Source organism: Zootermopsis nevadensis, unplaced genomic scaffold, assembly GCF_977971745.1.
Source record: "Zootermopsis nevadensis isolate Lab colony 2312 unplaced genomic scaffold, Znev_1.0 Znev_ptg000037l, whole genome shotgun sequence".
Lineage (NCBI taxonomy): Eukaryota > Metazoa > Arthropoda > Insecta > Blattodea > Termopsidae > Zootermopsis > Zootermopsis nevadensis.
This window is the reverse complement of record NW_028259169.1, coordinates 3,931,671-3,948,115: the sequence shown is the minus strand read 5'-3', so window position 1 is coordinate 3,948,115 and position 16,445 is coordinate 3,931,671. Positions and strand designations below refer to the sequence as shown.

The 16,445-nt window shown below is 36.8% G+C and overlaps 2 protein-coding genes across 2 annotated transcripts; both read right to left on the bottom strand.

Moving 5' to 3' along the window:
• Window position 1: 1 nt before the first annotated feature.
• Window positions 2-8,039, bottom strand: LOC147871851 (ryanodine receptor-like). Its single transcript, XM_087360033.1, has 7 exons — window positions 7,110-8,039; window positions 6,916-7,021; window positions 6,167-6,260; window positions 4,203-4,385; window positions 2,900-3,071; window positions 1,916-1,994; window positions 2-198 (listed from the first exon to the last, which is right to left on the bottom strand). Exons 1-7 carry the CDS (start codon window positions 7,131-7,133, stop codon window positions 2-4), a joined length of 855 nt encoding a protein of 284 aa, XP_087216159.1. The 5' UTR covers window positions 7,134-8,039.
• Window positions 8,040-8,345: 306 nt separating this feature from the next.
• On the bottom strand, window positions 8,346-15,850 carry LOC147871850 (TBC1 domain family member 1-like). Its single transcript, XM_087360077.1, has 4 exons — window positions 15,720-15,850; window positions 15,159-15,298; window positions 11,605-11,766; window positions 8,346-10,440 (listed from the first exon to the last, which is right to left on the bottom strand). Exons 2-4 carry the CDS (start codon window positions 15,184-15,186, stop codon window positions 10,235-10,237), a joined length of 396 nt encoding a protein of 131 aa, XP_087216203.1. The 5' UTR covers window positions 15,187-15,298; window positions 15,720-15,850; the 3' UTR covers window positions 8,346-10,234.
• Between the last annotated feature and the right edge of the window lie 595 nt (window positions 15,851-16,445).

Sequence of the window (16,445 nt, the reverse complement as noted above, 5' to 3'; positions counted from 1 at the left end):
ATTAAGGAACTCGCTGAGTGTGGCGAGCTTGCTTTCCTTCATAGTGTGCTCTTAGCAGCATCATGAGAAACTCATTCTGCTCACGGAGACTTGAGGTCTCTACTCCTCGGAATTTAGTTAATATCACAGACTGCTCTTCTTCTGGTAACAAATCCAGGCGACGGAAGATGGCGGCTTGTGTGCGCTTGTCATTCAAACCTGAAAGAGAATCAACAAATTGTTTCTCAGAAGTTGTGCGCTCACTAAAATAAAGTGTGCATGTGTTAGATACAAGCGTAATATGGCGAAGACAAAGTAAATCAACTGTAAAGAATTTTTATGACTACTTTAGGTCTGATGATCTAGGAAGAATTCAAAATATCTTTGATCCAGCAAAGAAAACTGCAGATACTTCAGGAGTATTGCTTACATCAGTTCATGATACAGACTGTCCCAAAAAGATATATACAGACATTCAATGAATTTGCATTGCTTGAAACTCAATCAACCCTCCACCATTTGTGTATATGAATCATGGTATCATCTGTTAAGTGTAGACCACACTAGACTCCCCTCATAAACATAACACATGAAGATGAATAACAAGGCTAATAATCCATATTATAATGTGCATACATATTTTTGGGATACTCTATATTTTACAGGACACTAAACAAGATGTAGAGAGGACAATTCTCTTTTCTACTCCAAGATAATATTAAAGGCAGTACTATTGATGTCAATGAGCCGGGATAGCTCAGTCAGTATAGTGACTAGCTACGGGCTGGACGGCCGGGGTTCGATCCCCGACGGGGGCAGAGGATTTTTCCTCTAGCCTCTGCGTCCAGACCGGCTCTGGGGCCCACCCAGCTTCCTCTACAATGGGTACCGGGGTCCTTTCCCGGGGGTAAAGCCGGCCGGGGCGTGATGCTGACCACTCACCCCCATCTAGTGCCGAGGTCAAGGAAGAGAGGAGCTATACCTCCTCTCCCCCCAAACGCCTACATGGCGTATAGTGGGACAGCTTTACTTTTACCTTTTACTATTGATGTCAATTAGCGCACCTTAAGATACACAAAGCTAATCAAGAAAGAGACAATGTATGCTGTCTTATCACATTCACTATTGGGAATTTAAATGCAGGCTTATATTAAATGCCTGGGCTCATGCAAGAAGTTCTGCACTGTCTGAAGACAAAAAAAATATATTTTGCAAATTAAAAAGGAGACAAATGTTATATAATATCATTAGTAGACTTAGAGAGTGTGATACCACGTGTAGCAACAGATTTTAGTGTCACTGATTAAGTCACCACACAACAGCGTGACTTGAATTAAAATTATTTAAAATCCAGCAACAAAAACCTCACTGACAGTGAGAAATATGTTATTCTGGAAATTTTTAAATTTATAAATAAAGTTGTTTGTACTATTGTTACAGTTTCTAATTTTTATTGCTACTTATAATGTACTATGTGTACAAAATAATAATATATGTTATTAAAAAATGTTACTGGGGGGGGGGGGGGGGGCACATGGTGTGATCACATGACAAGCTTTTATTGTACATTTTTAGAATTTATGGCACTCAGTCTCAAAGAGGTTTCGTGTCCTTGCCTAAATTAAAATAGAAAAAGATAGAACTGTACTAGTAACTGGTCCTTCTAGGAAACAACTGCTATGTCTGCAAGTCTGGAACCACTGAAGAGACAGGAATATAAGAAATATGTCTGGAGCGACATTCAATGTAATGATGTTCATACCTAGTTTCAAAACAATCTGTTCAGTAGAAACATTTCTGACAGTACATCATTGATCGATAAAGGAACAGACACTGGACTCATAAAAATAACCCTCACATGAGGCAGTCAACATTTTTGTTTCAAGTAAAAAATATTACGATATATATTACGAACATTATCTCATTACACACTCACCTTCTGCTTTGGCACAGAGCTTGTGGTACCACACCATTGGACAGTGTTCACAGGATAGCACTGGCAGCTTCTCACGTTGCTGAAAGTACACAACATACAGCATTCTCATCACAAAATTCTATAATTTTTATATCAGATGTTTAACACATTCACTCCCAGGTACTTGGCTGCTGGTTTACCTCTCAGTCATCTTCAGTAGTATTTCATGTTCTACAGATATGAATGACAAATGACCTACAAATTTCAATGAATTCCATTAAGGTAACTGCATGCAGTGACAGAATAAAACTACATGCTCAAAGTGTGTTCTGAAAGCGTTATGTTTTGACTTCTAAAGGCATGCTGCTCTTTGACCAGGATCATACAGCGACGATAGGAATATGCCCTGATAAGACAAAAAGCGCCTTTCTCAGAAAACTGAGAACACAGTTTCACATCCTGTAACTAGATAGTGTATGCAGGTACCTTTCGAAAGTCCTTGAATCACTGATCGACTGCCAATCACTTCTCAAATGTAATACTTCAAAATGTTAGAATTTTGTTAAAAATGGCTTAGCTGTGTGAGCATGTTAAGAACACAGAAAAAAGTCAGATTATAATTAATTCTAGGCTGTGACAGAATCTGCTATAAATATTTTACAGCTTATTTCCATTTATTTTATTAAACTTCATATTAGTGCAATGATTCTATGGTGTCCTTAACAAGATTTCTTCTTTGAAGAAACATTTTAAATTTTGCTTCTGAACAGTTTCAGTAAGATAGTATTTGGTTTCTCCATAACTGCATGTTACAATGCCACATTATTATTCATTGTGCAATGACTGTCAGGTAAAACTACAACTCTCTTTGTCAACACTTATTTAATATAATATAATAATTTCAAATTCTTACGTTACAAATCTGGTAACTTGAAAAGTAAACACCTTACTTTCCACCACATCTATTATGACCCAATTTAGTTGACGGACAATACGTATACAGACCTTGTACGAGAGCCACAGCCCTGATTCTGAGTGCTGCACAATGACAGTACTGTCACCATATTTGATGATGGGAGCTCCGATCACTTCTAGATCCCTTTCTTCCAGGACAACTTTTAGGTCATCCTTCTGTTGTCGCAAGCAGAAAGTGGACGAGGCAAGTGTAGCATCATCTCTGCGTGCAAAAATGTAAAATGTTACATGCATTTTTCCAATACAGAGATGAATATACTCTCATCCTAACTTTCAAAGCAAAAGCTATTAACACCAGTTGCCCAGCTGTTCTGTTCAAGAGCGTACGATATTACAATACGTGTCAACTCATTAAAATCATTTGTTTTCTAACTGAGAGAAATTGAAGAAAAAACTGTAAGTCATAAACCTATAATAGTAAAGACATTTTATACTTGGGTTGTAGTAAATCTTTGCAAGACTGTTTACTCTTGGGGTCCTTCTAGTTAAATGTTATAAGGTTTATAATTACTGATGGGTCAGGCATTGTATATAATGCATGTAGGCCTCAATCTCATGTAATGCAGAAATGAAACTGCTTCAGATTCTGAGGAACAAAAACTAAAACATCATTACCACCTCTGCCCAAGTTCTGTTTATATGAGCATATGCACAGAACGACTGTAAAGTCATGCAACCCATTCCTGACACACATTCTATTCTAAAAAAAAATAAATCAAGCTGAAATCAGAAAACAAACAAAAATACATTTTATATTATATGTTGCTAATGTCCACTGTGTTCGGTGATGCACGCACTCAAGCTTTCGCTCAAATTTAATGACCTGCAGTGTAGAGTTCCTGTTACAGAAAAAACAGTTCACCAAACAAGAAATTGTCAATTTCTTCGGCACAGGAGAATCTGGAAATCTAATCATAAACAAATGCTGGCCACGTTAAGTAAGAATGAAATGGTCGAACACTTTTTTGCACTTCTGAAGAAATTATCCTTGCACTTCAACTGCTGTAAGGCGACTGACGGACTAGTGCGAGGAGGTTAAAACATGACGTGTCATGTGTGGGCCTTGTACACTCACAGCAGTATTGTGTTTTTATTAATCCAGTTAAATTGTATTGAACTGCAACCATCAGCAAATATTTTAATATGGGTTATGTGACTTCTCAGTTGCCAGCCATCTCTACTGGCAGTAGAATCCAATGGTTCAACACTGCTAATGCAAATGTCAACCACTGGATACAACCCTGAGCCAGTTCCAACTTCACAACCTATTTCTGTAAAATCCATACTTCTCTTATTCTACGGTTATGCTATTTATCTTCCATAGTTAACATACTTTCTTACTAGGTAGAGCTCATTGTTCTCATTAACTCCCAAGTATCGAACAGTAGTAAGGTGGCGGATCCTCATCGGATGATACCAGTTCATGAAGCCGCCTGCCCATTTGGTTCTTGCCAATTCCAGTCGCCACAGCGATCTAGCTTGACTCATTACACTGCCACCCCCATGAACAACAATGCTGAAAAAGTTAACAATTAATTGCATACAACAGATCGCCATGGCTGTGCGTTCTATGATATGGACCATTCAGACTGGAATCACAGGTTTCAATTCAGGTTGAAGCATGTTTCTAAGTACATAACACAAAAAAACAAAACAATTTCTGTGTTCATTTCCACGTGCGTCTGCCAACGGAGTGACTATCACGTGGCCACTCTTTGTCTTCATACCCCAGGTTTCTGTTACAGACTTGTACTGGCTACACAGAATTACCATACCAGCTGTTTAAAAATTTAAATTGACCATCACACACCTAACACTTTAGACATGAAGGGTAAATCCCGTTTTCCTAAATAATCAATTTCTAACACAATTATTTATTATTAAGTGTTCTGTCTTACGACAGGTCCATTGCTCTGCGCAAAAAGAGCTCTCCAGTTGTCCCTATTCTCGGCTTCTAGTTTTAATTCCTGGAACGTCATCTTCTTTCCTTGTTTAAGGTCGTCGGTTAGCTGTATCAGTCTTCTTCCCAGTCCTCGCTTTCCTTCAACCTGGCCTTCGATGATATCACTCAGTAATCCATTCCTTCTCATAATATGTCCCAGCCAGTTGGCTTTCCTTCGTGTAATCGCCTGCAGAATGTTTCTTTGCTCGTTGACTCTCCTCAATACTTCTTCGTTGGTCACTCGATCCGTCCACCTGATCTTCTCTATTCTCCTCCAACACCACATTTCAAAACTCTCCAGGCATTTCTGTTCCTTCTTCCTGAGTGTCCAAGTCTCTGCTCCATACGTAACACTTCACTAGTTTCTTCTTCATCTCCAAGCCCAACTTGCTAGTGAGAAGTATCCTCTTCTTGACGAAAGCTGCCTTGGCCATGGCTATCCTTGCTTTTACTTCCTTGGTGCATAGGGTGTCCGTCGTCCCAAGTACTTGAAATGCTCCACATTCTCCATCTGTTGGTTTCCAATTACAACGTTCAATGGTTCTGCTCTCGGTGCTGTCCTCATTACCTTTGATTTTTCAATGTTGATTTCCATTCCATACTCTCTACCTGTTTCCACTAACTTGTCCATCATGTTCTGTAATTCCTCCTCTTACTTCGCCAATATTTCTAAGTCGTCTGCGTACTTTACAGTCGTTATGACTCTTCCTCCAGTTTTGAAGTCTCCAGAGCTTCCTTGGCTAGCCATTCCCCGTACAGGTTAAAAAGAATTGGTGATAAGCAGCATCCCTGTCTTACACCTCTACCTATCTCAACGCTGTTGGTGTCTCCTGAGTCCAGTCTCACTTTGACTTTTTGCTGCATATACAGGTTTTTGATTAGTCTTCTATCTCTCCAATCAATTCCAATTCTTTGTAGGATCCTCATTAATTTCTTCCATTTTACTCGATCGAAAGCCTTCTTCCAGTCGATGAAGCAGGCACATACTTCTTCCTTCCTTCTTCCTTGACATCGAGCTAACACAATTAGAATGAAAAAATTTAATTATAAAAATTAAAAATATTCCAGTGAGATCTGATACTTTCAAGATGAGTATGAAGATGGTTGTTTCTTGGATATAGCACCATGTAATATGGTATATATCAACCAAACATTTCAGAGGAGCTTATTGCCTGTATCATCACTCTGATGACGGAGATGGTAAGCTCCTCCGAAACGCACGTCCATATCTGCAAGACTACACGACGCCACATCCCAGCAGATAGCCATCTTCTTTAAAAACAATCCCTTTCTAAACATATAAAGGACCATACCTCATAACTGTATTTCATCCCTTCCAATAAAACAAATCTTACTTTTGTCCAGGTTGATCGGTCCAAGTAGATGGAATGGTGAGGCATTCATCACCCCTATGGAAGAACCTTAACACATGACCACCAAAGACATAACCTGAAATATGAATGTGCATTGTTTCAGTTACGCATCTTGCTTCAGATAGCACTAAACCATTCAGTTTCCGTTAACAAATACAACCTATAATAATATCATCTAAATGTATATGCATGCAAGTAGTAAATTATAGACCATTCAGACTGAGCAGTCAGTTTTGTGTAACTACATGCATGCATCCCCCCCCCCCACACACACACACACACATACATATATAACAGTTGTCATGTCCACAATATAATACAACTATATTTTAATGGAGGTTCATAATATCATAAAGCAGAATCTCTTCAAGTTAAGAATCAGACTTCAAAGTTATTTTTGGCATTGATCTACTGAGGTAACAACTTCTATATTGTCATTGAAATCACATTTACCAACTTAAATGAAGCGATCAATTTGAAGTATAAAATTTAAAACTGGCAGTAAAATGAAGCATTTGTTGCAACTATAGATTTGAAAGTGACAATGTTTTTTTTTTGGGTTGTGACATCAAGAAGACTCATAGGAAGATACCAAATTTCAAAGACAGTATGTTTCTCCAAATCCACAGAGCACCACAACTTGGAAGAACAACACCATCATCTTCTATCTATACTTTATAGTATGCCTGATTATAATTACTCTCTAGTGAGCTGAAGTGCTGTATACATACCTACATACTTCATCCTGCTGATACCAGTTCCATACGGTTGCACAGACCAGTGAGACACGTGAAAAGATGCGTTCACCACAGACAGGTCATTTTCTTTAGCTGTTCGCTTTAAAATGGCAAGAATGAGACAATTACAGGTTTTATTCCAACATTACGGCCAGGTTTTAAACCAGGTGTGGGAATATCCAACTTACCATCTTACTTCCCTCTAAAAGCATCTTTCAAACAAATGTTTTGCTCCTTCAACCAACTTCTTCCACTTCCCAACCAGTATCTCAACTTGTAATTGTAGCTCTGCTGCAAAGTTTCGGTCAGCATTGTTCAGCAGTTTCTGTGTTGTTATCATTTGGCTGCAGTGTTTCAATATCATCTTGGAGAGCCTGTATAAAATTTATACAGACTCCACTGTATTTTCTGTTTTTGTCTTACTATTCTGTTATAAAATTCACAGCTACAATAATTAATTTATAAGGGTGTAGGATAGAAATCACCAACATTCTTCTCTCTGTAATTCAGCCTCTTCCTTCAGAAACAGAAACTTGTTCAACTGATCGTAAATTTGATTATTCTTATGAGAGTTGAAGACTCATCACTGTGATCACAAAATCCTGTTATATATTCTGAGTCACTTCAAAACAGAAGTCATTTAAAGAAATAAATATCAATATAATTACTCCTTTATGCCACCACATGTTCTTGTACTTGTGTCAAAAGTTTTGAAGTGCATGTATATTGCATGAAATGACATGTTCGAAATAGTTCTTACTTTAAGTCCTCCACACAAGGGAAAGATAACACACATAAATTCAACAAATGCTCAAATAACGTCACATTAACTTGCACGACCTCGCAATATATGACAGAAGAAATGCAGTGGACAGAAACGATACAGAATAGTTACGCCATTTTCTCGTACGCAGGGATGGCAACATCTGAAAAGCAGCGGACACATCCCGCCATCGCGGGAGAATGAGGGATATTCGATTATCATTCTTTGCGCACTGTAACAGACTCTGCTGCCATCTACCGACCACGGATCTGAAGTAGATCTACGTCGAAGCACACTCCGTTGACCTGCTGTGTGAAATGCTGCCTGCAATACCTCACGTACTGTAATATATGTATGCCAGTAGTTTCTTAATAGGTTTCCCAAACTGTCTCCTTCCTTTACATTTCTGGATCAGAACTTTGTATTTCTCATATGCCGCATATATGTTCCATGATCGCCTATCACATCCTTCTTAATTCAACTGCACTAAAAGTTTTAATTAAAAAATAAATTAAGAAGCTTCTTATTATGTAATTGTTCCCAGTATTCTGTTACCGGATCTCTTCTAAAATCTCAAACATATTCCAAGACCTGTACTCTCAAACTCTCTTCTCTTTTATGAGAGACTAAGTTTCACACCCCAAAAAACAACAGGCAGAAAGACTCTTGCATACATACATACATCTTTATTACATTCCATGGATCCATAACTTAGTCAGATGACAATAGGATGTGGAATAAGTCGTAATAATAATACAATACATGTTATACAAATACAAGTCATATAAATGTCACAAAAATACAAACAAAGGATAAATTACGACTTACTTTTAGACATTAGGGATTCATCGACAGAGTAAAAGGATTGTGTAATTAAGTATCTTTTCAATGCTGATTTAAATTGTGCCTTTTTATTTACAAGACTTGTGAGATTTGATGATAGACTGTTGAAAATTGGTCTATGAAGCAGATTTTTATTCCTTGTGTTGACGTGGTGTATAGTTTGAAAGAGTTCTTGGTTATTTACAATAAAATTCATTAACAAGAATATGTATTCACATGGAAGAGCTAAGATCTCTAATCTCTTAAATAGACTTCTACATGAATTCCTAGGTCTTACACCAGCCAATAACCTAACAATTTTCTTTTGTAAAGTGAATATCTTTTTGATGTTTGATGAATTTCCCCCCAAAATTATTCCATATTTCATTAAATAGTTAAAATAGGCAAAATATTCAGATCTGAGTGTGTCAGAGTTGCTGACATGCAACAGAGATCTAACTTAGGTATCAGTTTATCAATATGATTAGTCCAATTTAGGTGATTATCAATTTGCAAACCCAAGAATTTTGTGTTTATTGACTCTTGTATATACTTCCCACTATAACCAATACTTAAAGCAAATTGTGGAGAGTTATTTGTTATAAATTTTATTAGATTTAGGGCCAGTTTGTTAGCAGTAAACCATCTACTCATTATGAGACAGAACTGTTTGATGTTGAACAGAAATCATCAAAATTTTTATTTGAAATTATGACGCTTGTGACATCAGCAAATAGTTTAATAGTATGTACTCTTTGCACAGAGAAAATAAAGTTAATTTACAAAAGGGAGGTGTGTATGTCTGTCCTAGCCACTTATTTGTATATTTGAAGTCTATAAAAAGTGGATGTATTTTGACAAACTATTATATTTGAAGTTTCATTAGATCCATCTACTAATTCTAATTTTCATTACCAGCTGACAATAATAACAACCATTTCATATAAACACCAATATACATTATGAAACATAATTGACAAGAATCTCACTAATTATTCCTCTGAACAAAAAACATTCTGGAAAAGACTTGTAAGAAATAATTGGATACACATTTTTATGTAAATTTAATTTTCTGGTAAATTATCAAATACATAAAAACATAAGACGCGTAACTTCAAAATGTCTGTAGAAGTTGCTTACACTATCACGTGTTCTTTGTCATGTATCTTTTTTGATTCATAAAATAAATATGTCATGTGGAGATTATGTTATCTGTCAATATGTCCATTCAAATGCTTTATGTCAAAAACTGCTTGGAAGATTCTGATGGCTGAATTCCAATGTTTGGAGTTTCCAGCAAAAGTTGTCTTCAGAATGTAATTCTGGTTATCAATCATTTTAATATTATTTCTACTTTACACAAAACAAAAATTAAATTTTCCTAGTAGCTTATCATATAAGAAGTTTATGCACGATGTAATACGTACTTTCCACTAAGTTCTACACCTCTTATTAGAACTATTTTATATAGTATACATTTTATTAAAAAAGCACAGGTAATAATTGATGTCACTAGTAGAATAAGTGTATTATATCTAGTGCACAGGAAACTCAACTACCATACTTTAGGTCCAGTTAAAGTTTAGTTTTAAATTTTTGATTTCAATAGCTGAAAATTACCAACACAGTTCAGTTGACTATGAATCCATTAATGAAACATTATCACTGCTCAGTCAGAGACTTGAGGTGAGTAATGAAAGGGCAATGGCTGCAAATGAGGCACATAAATTAATGGATGTCAAGCATGGATGAAGTACAAACTGTCTCACCTAAGTCTATAAGGATGGCATGCTGATGGGAGGTGAGTTGTCGTAGCAGGTTCTCGTACGGGACGTGATAGTTAGGGAACTTGCTTGTATCTATTGGAGCAACTTTCAGACAGTACTGCTCTGCCAGGAAGTGCCAAACATCCCCACGCTTGCTGCGTGGAACTCCTGCAAAAACATCCAACAATCTTGTGAAATTAAACACTTTAGTAAGAAAGCCCCTAACAAATTTATTATGCAGAGGTGATACAAAGAATGATTATGAATTATCTTTGCACTTCTAGACATTTTATTCTAAGAAAATCTATGCTCAATAATAACATTTTCAGGATGTAGACCTTAAGTATGAACTGTATGTTGTGGTTTCATGAAATCCCATCAATGAAGGCAATGCAGAGATGGTTTTGAAGAGAGTCTGGGCTAACCTCACCTGCCAAACCATCCACTTATGCTTCATACAAGCCTGTTTCTAAACAAACTGTGAACAGAATGTGAAATGCATTCATATATTGCCCATGATAACACATTTCATTTTCATTGCAGTGTGACAATTTCTGAACAGCTGTTTGCCCCTAGGTCCCTGCAATTTCTTTTTGTGTCGGAAGGGGGGTTGTTTGACAGACTGTCTACCCCTGCACCAATAATTCAAAACCAAAATGACATCAAAATTCACATCTGAGATGATGATGTATGTGCAAATGTGCAATCTTTGGAATGAGAATGACAATCATTTTGACACATGTAGAATCACCAGCTGGGCTCACATTGAAATTAGGTAACTGACTTCAAAACGAGTTTTTATTCATGCCCTACAAATTTCATTATCGTGCATAGCTTACCTTTTTAAAAACATTTTTTAAAAGTGAAAAGAATATTTATAATCATCTTGTATTGTGAAATAAGGTGATTACGAATGGTATGTTACATGAACGAATTGGTCATGGCTTATTTTAAAACACCAATGTGATGTCTCCTTCAACAGTACAAGGAAAAAAACATTAAAAAATAACAGGCTGGTATTGAAACCAGTAACTCCTCAAATACAAAGCAGCAGTATTAAGAAATACAACACAATATAATGTTAAGTCTACAGATGCTTAAGTATAAAATGATGAAATTTGGCTTTATTAGTGTACTTTACCAAATGCCACATATTTGTCAGTGAAGTTCCCTCTCTGTTCATAGTTATGTAAGGGGTAGGATAACAATCCTTCCCAACCCTCTTCAAATGCGTATAACCCCAGATTTAACTTTATTATTTCTGAGATTAAATTATTTTAATCCTGTCACTGAACTATTTCTCCATTATCTGCTATTATCTCATGTCTTCACCTTGCCTGATGGCTTGGAGCAGCATTTTGGAGTCACACTGAGTTGAGACGCGACTCTCCTTGCTCACCAAGAGATCCCACACCTCCATTACTTCTCGCACACATGAACCTATCTCATCATATTCCAACTTGATGCGCTTCACTGTCGCTTCCTCCTGTCGGGCTGCCAAAACAATGGGTTACTTTACAGTGTCTGATGATGTAACCAATCCTGTGGTTGTTAATTATTATTCATAATTCAATAAAATACAAAATTAGTAAACTACAGCACAGCTCTGATTATCTGGGGCCCAAATTCATCCATGGTCTCAGACTGCGTAATTACATTTTCCTTATCTTCACTTTACTTCATGGGAAATGAAAATGACTTTGATTACGATGACCTTTTTACAAATTTGTGAGTATATAAAAAAAAGGCCAACAGAAATATCAAAACAAAATCTATGGACTTGCTTACAAAATGACTTCAAAAAAGAATGTTTAGTAAGTTTTGCAATAGGAATATGTATGTTAATATGTACAAATTTGTGAAAGTTCCTATTTTGCTTACACGGATGATGATGATAATGCTAATTAAATATAATCTGCATTAACTGTGTTTTAGATTATCTGGGCCCTTGCCTCCCACAACTACCATGAACAATCAGCGCTCTACTCTAATTTCAATATCAACATAATAATTGCACATTTATTCCAACTTAAAAATATACTGTGCAAAGGAAAAATGTTATTTCCTGGCCTCGTACTGGAACATAACAGGATAAAATGGTGGAATTTTTGTTAGCAGTATTAAACCTCTAGGTTCTGCTACCTGAGAGTGAACGCATTAAATACGGACTTCATTGGATTCCGGACGTAGTGGGAGCACTTCCTAATCACTAGGTCCTATTATCAGAGTTTAAATTTGTTGTTAGAGGTGGATTGGATTGAGGACAGATTCTAAAATCATATTTTAGTGTTACCTTTCGATTCTAATACCAGAGAGTTTGGTGTTCAGAAGAAGAAATTAGATTAATCAATAGCTGTTTCTTTGTGTATGCTGGTATACCTTCATATTCACAAGGTGATTAGATCATTGCAAATAAGGTTATAAACTCTGATAAACAAAAACTATGTATTACTTTCCACTTTTCACAACTTTTACACTTAAACTACTAACATTACTTATCTTTCTTTATAAAAGCACGAGTGTGTGGAAGATACGAAAAAAAATTATGGAAACAAATGCCTGCAAACCAAAATTTCAGAATAACAAAAATAATGTTCATCTCCTGCAAAAGAATTGAAAAATATTTTATAATAATGAATAATGATATAATAAAATATCAGTGTAATGCAGCCAAACCCCATTGCTGTTTGAAAATGTGTTAAAATGTCCAAGTAGCAGCAACGACAAATGGCATTACAGGATTAGAAACACTGCTGTTTATTTTAAATAGCATGTAAAATATTCACCAGATGTCACAAGCATACAAATCTCTGTACATACCATAATCTGGACATCAATACAAGATTAAAATAGTCTGATGACAATTTTTACACATTGCAAAACAGATTTCCACATCTAATTTTGAAACACAAACCAATAGGAAGAAGAAATAAAGGACGCCCTTTAAAGAATTCCTGGACGATTGAGGCCAGAATGGGTCATTAGGCCCAAACTCCTTGATAGTTAGATGATGATGATGAAAATATTTTTTTTTAATTTCCCTTGTAGCAAATGCACAATATGGTGCAAAATGATGATGCAAGTGATGATATTGTGCCAATTCTGGATTGTGCATGTGACAATATTTCAGAAGTAGAATCTGGTTATACTCAAAATGAAATTGGTGATAATCATGAATTTGATCACAAAAGTGACTCATCAGACAGAGAAAAAAAGTGATGAGCAAGCAGAATCAGTTGTCACGGCAAGATGTGATATGGAACAGCAAATGAAAATATCTGATTCATCTCCCCAAATGGCATGATGTTCAAAACATCACCAAAATACTTTGTGTATACGCATGTGTGCAAAGAATGCATAATAACCTTTATCACAGGGGATTTAAACTCCCATCATGTGGGGCTGTAAGCTGGATTTTAACTTTAGCGTGAAATAGTTTACCACTACGCTACTGCAACACATGATCAGCTAGACCAAGCACAAAACTTGGTGCACAGATGATAAAAGATAATATACATAATCATGTAAATGCTAGATCACTCTTGTTTATGTTTGGATTGCAGAATGAATGATTGAGAATATAATTACAAACACACAATGTGCCACTTCCTCCATCCATCCAATGGCTCTAGAGCCCATATTGGGCCTTGGCCTCCTAGTGCCAATTATTTGGCAAAATGCATTGATGTCTGTAGAAACAATTAATCCGAAGTTATTAATATGTTTATATTGCCTTACACCATCATTAAATTTAATTATTATAAATATAATTTGTCAGTTCATAAAAAATTTGTTTTAACCAAGATTTTAAAAAAAATAAATAAAGCATCACAATAAATTTTTCAAGTAATGTTGATGATAATACAGCGTGTTTCAAAAGTAGCTTTACAACTTGAGGGTGAGATATTGGTGAACTGATAGGAGAAACATATAATTTCAGAACATAGAAATGTAGTCAAACACTTCAAGTTTTATGTCCATCAGATTTTTATGGTTCAATGTGACTTCCATTTGTTATGTAGTCAATTTCTTGCCACACGCGGTGTAGCATCTCTGGTGTCACTTCAGCAACTGCGGTGGTAATTCGAGTTCGGAGTTCGGCCACATCTGCAGGTAAGGGTGGCACGTACACTCGATCTTTAACAAATCCCCACAAGAAAAAATCTAAAGGTGTTAGATCCGGGGAACGAGGTGGCCATGCTATTGGTGCGGCCTGACCAATCCACTGACCTGGGAAACGGTTGTTGAGGTACTCGCGCACTTCTCCGAGGTAATGAGGGGGTGCACCATCTTGCTGGAAGTGAATGCGTCCTTCCTGGTCATCTTCATCAAGTTGAGGAATGAGGAACTATTGGAGCATGTCCAGATACACAATGCCGGTAATAGTCTTCTCCATGAAAAAGAAGGGGCTGTACACTTTATCTTTGCTGAGGGCCCAAAACATTAACTTTTGGACTGTCATGAACATGTTCCAGGAAGGTACGTGGATTTTCACTACCCCAAATCCTGCAGTTGTGGGTGTTGACCTTACCAGTGACATGGAACGTGCTTTCGTCACTGAAAATTACCGAGTCCAGAAATCCTTCGTCGTCTTCAACCCGCCGCAACATTTCCGTACTACAGTTTACGTGCATGAAACTTGATGTGTTCGGCTAAATTTGTGCATTTAAAAATATTGCGCACGTCCTTTAAATAAATTTATATTCTCCTGCAAAGTTGTAAAGCTACTTTTGAAACACGGTGTATACTGCATGAAGCTCAATTACAAACAGGCAGAAGAACAAATTTGTGAATATTGACAGCTGACCACATTTCCTGTTTCCTTTGTGACTGTTTATTATACAGTTCTGTTCTAAAACAAGCATTATAATATTTCTGACAGATACCTCGCAGCCTCGCATTCTCCTTCTCCATCCGTATAAGAGCAGCAGTTGCTGGTTGATAGCTTTTTTCCACAGAGCACGCAGTTCTTCTCTGTCTCGCTTCAGTGGGTGCTGCTTTATACTGATTAACCCCAGGCCCCTCTCTGCTTGAACACAACAAACGGATGAGAGAATCACAACAGATAATCACAGAGCCTCTTAGTCTAATACATTTCCTGGGCGTGATGCTGACAAGAGAGAGAGGAGCTATATGGCGTGCAGTGGGATGGCTTTACTTTACTGTATTATATTTATATTTATTCCATATAACCACTGCATCTTTAGTGAAGGAAATGTCTAATTTCAGGAGACTGAATCATTCTGAGCCTCATACAGTACTCCACTACTAGCAACAACTACTCAAGAAATAAGAGGACAAAATCACTTGTTGAAACTGATAACAAATCTGTCTGGTCCTGACAAAATCCAGCAGTTAATCTTCATTAAAAGTTATGAAGCAAATTATACTTTAAGCCATAAAAATTTGTCAGTGATGGTTCCAAACAAAAGTAAACTAAAGTTTACCAGACAGGTTCTTGTTAGGCGTCAGCACCCGATTGAAGATGGCTTGGCGCCATGATCCAGATTGCCTTGCCACATCCTGATTCAGCTCCTGTGTTGGTGATGTCTTTGAGGTGTGGCCAACTTTCAGGAATCTGTTCACAAAATCAATGTTTTGTTTCAATGCTTGGTGTAAAAGTAATCTGGAGAAATTACAGTTTTCAGTTGAATACACTGTGAAAATTCTCTCCTATCTCCCATGTTTCAGCTTGTTAAATACTGCAAAATTTTTGAAGGTATAACAGAATTTAAAACCCTAAACATGTGTCTGTCTCTAAAATGTTAAACTACTGCCCTACATTTATGTGGGCGATTGCTCTACGAAATAACAGTTATGCAATTCCTGAATCAACAAATCAAACGCACTGACAAGCTTATTTTCAGACAGTGTACACCCACAATGTTATTACCTAGATATTTCACATTCTTTTAGATTCATTTATTATTTAATTTTTCAATACTATTAACAAAAATATTTCAACAGACGTGATCTATTTTGTTTTTGTATGATATTCTGGGGGTATAGCTGGACCACCTTGCTTCCAGGTGATGTAAATACGGAGGCCTGGTCTTCCAGGTTGGGGGGGTTGGGCATGGGGCTAACACCCCCACCCTGGTTTGTAGCGTCCATGATGAAGATGATACTCCACATTTTGCTGTATTTATAAGATCTTCAGGTGACCTACAGTT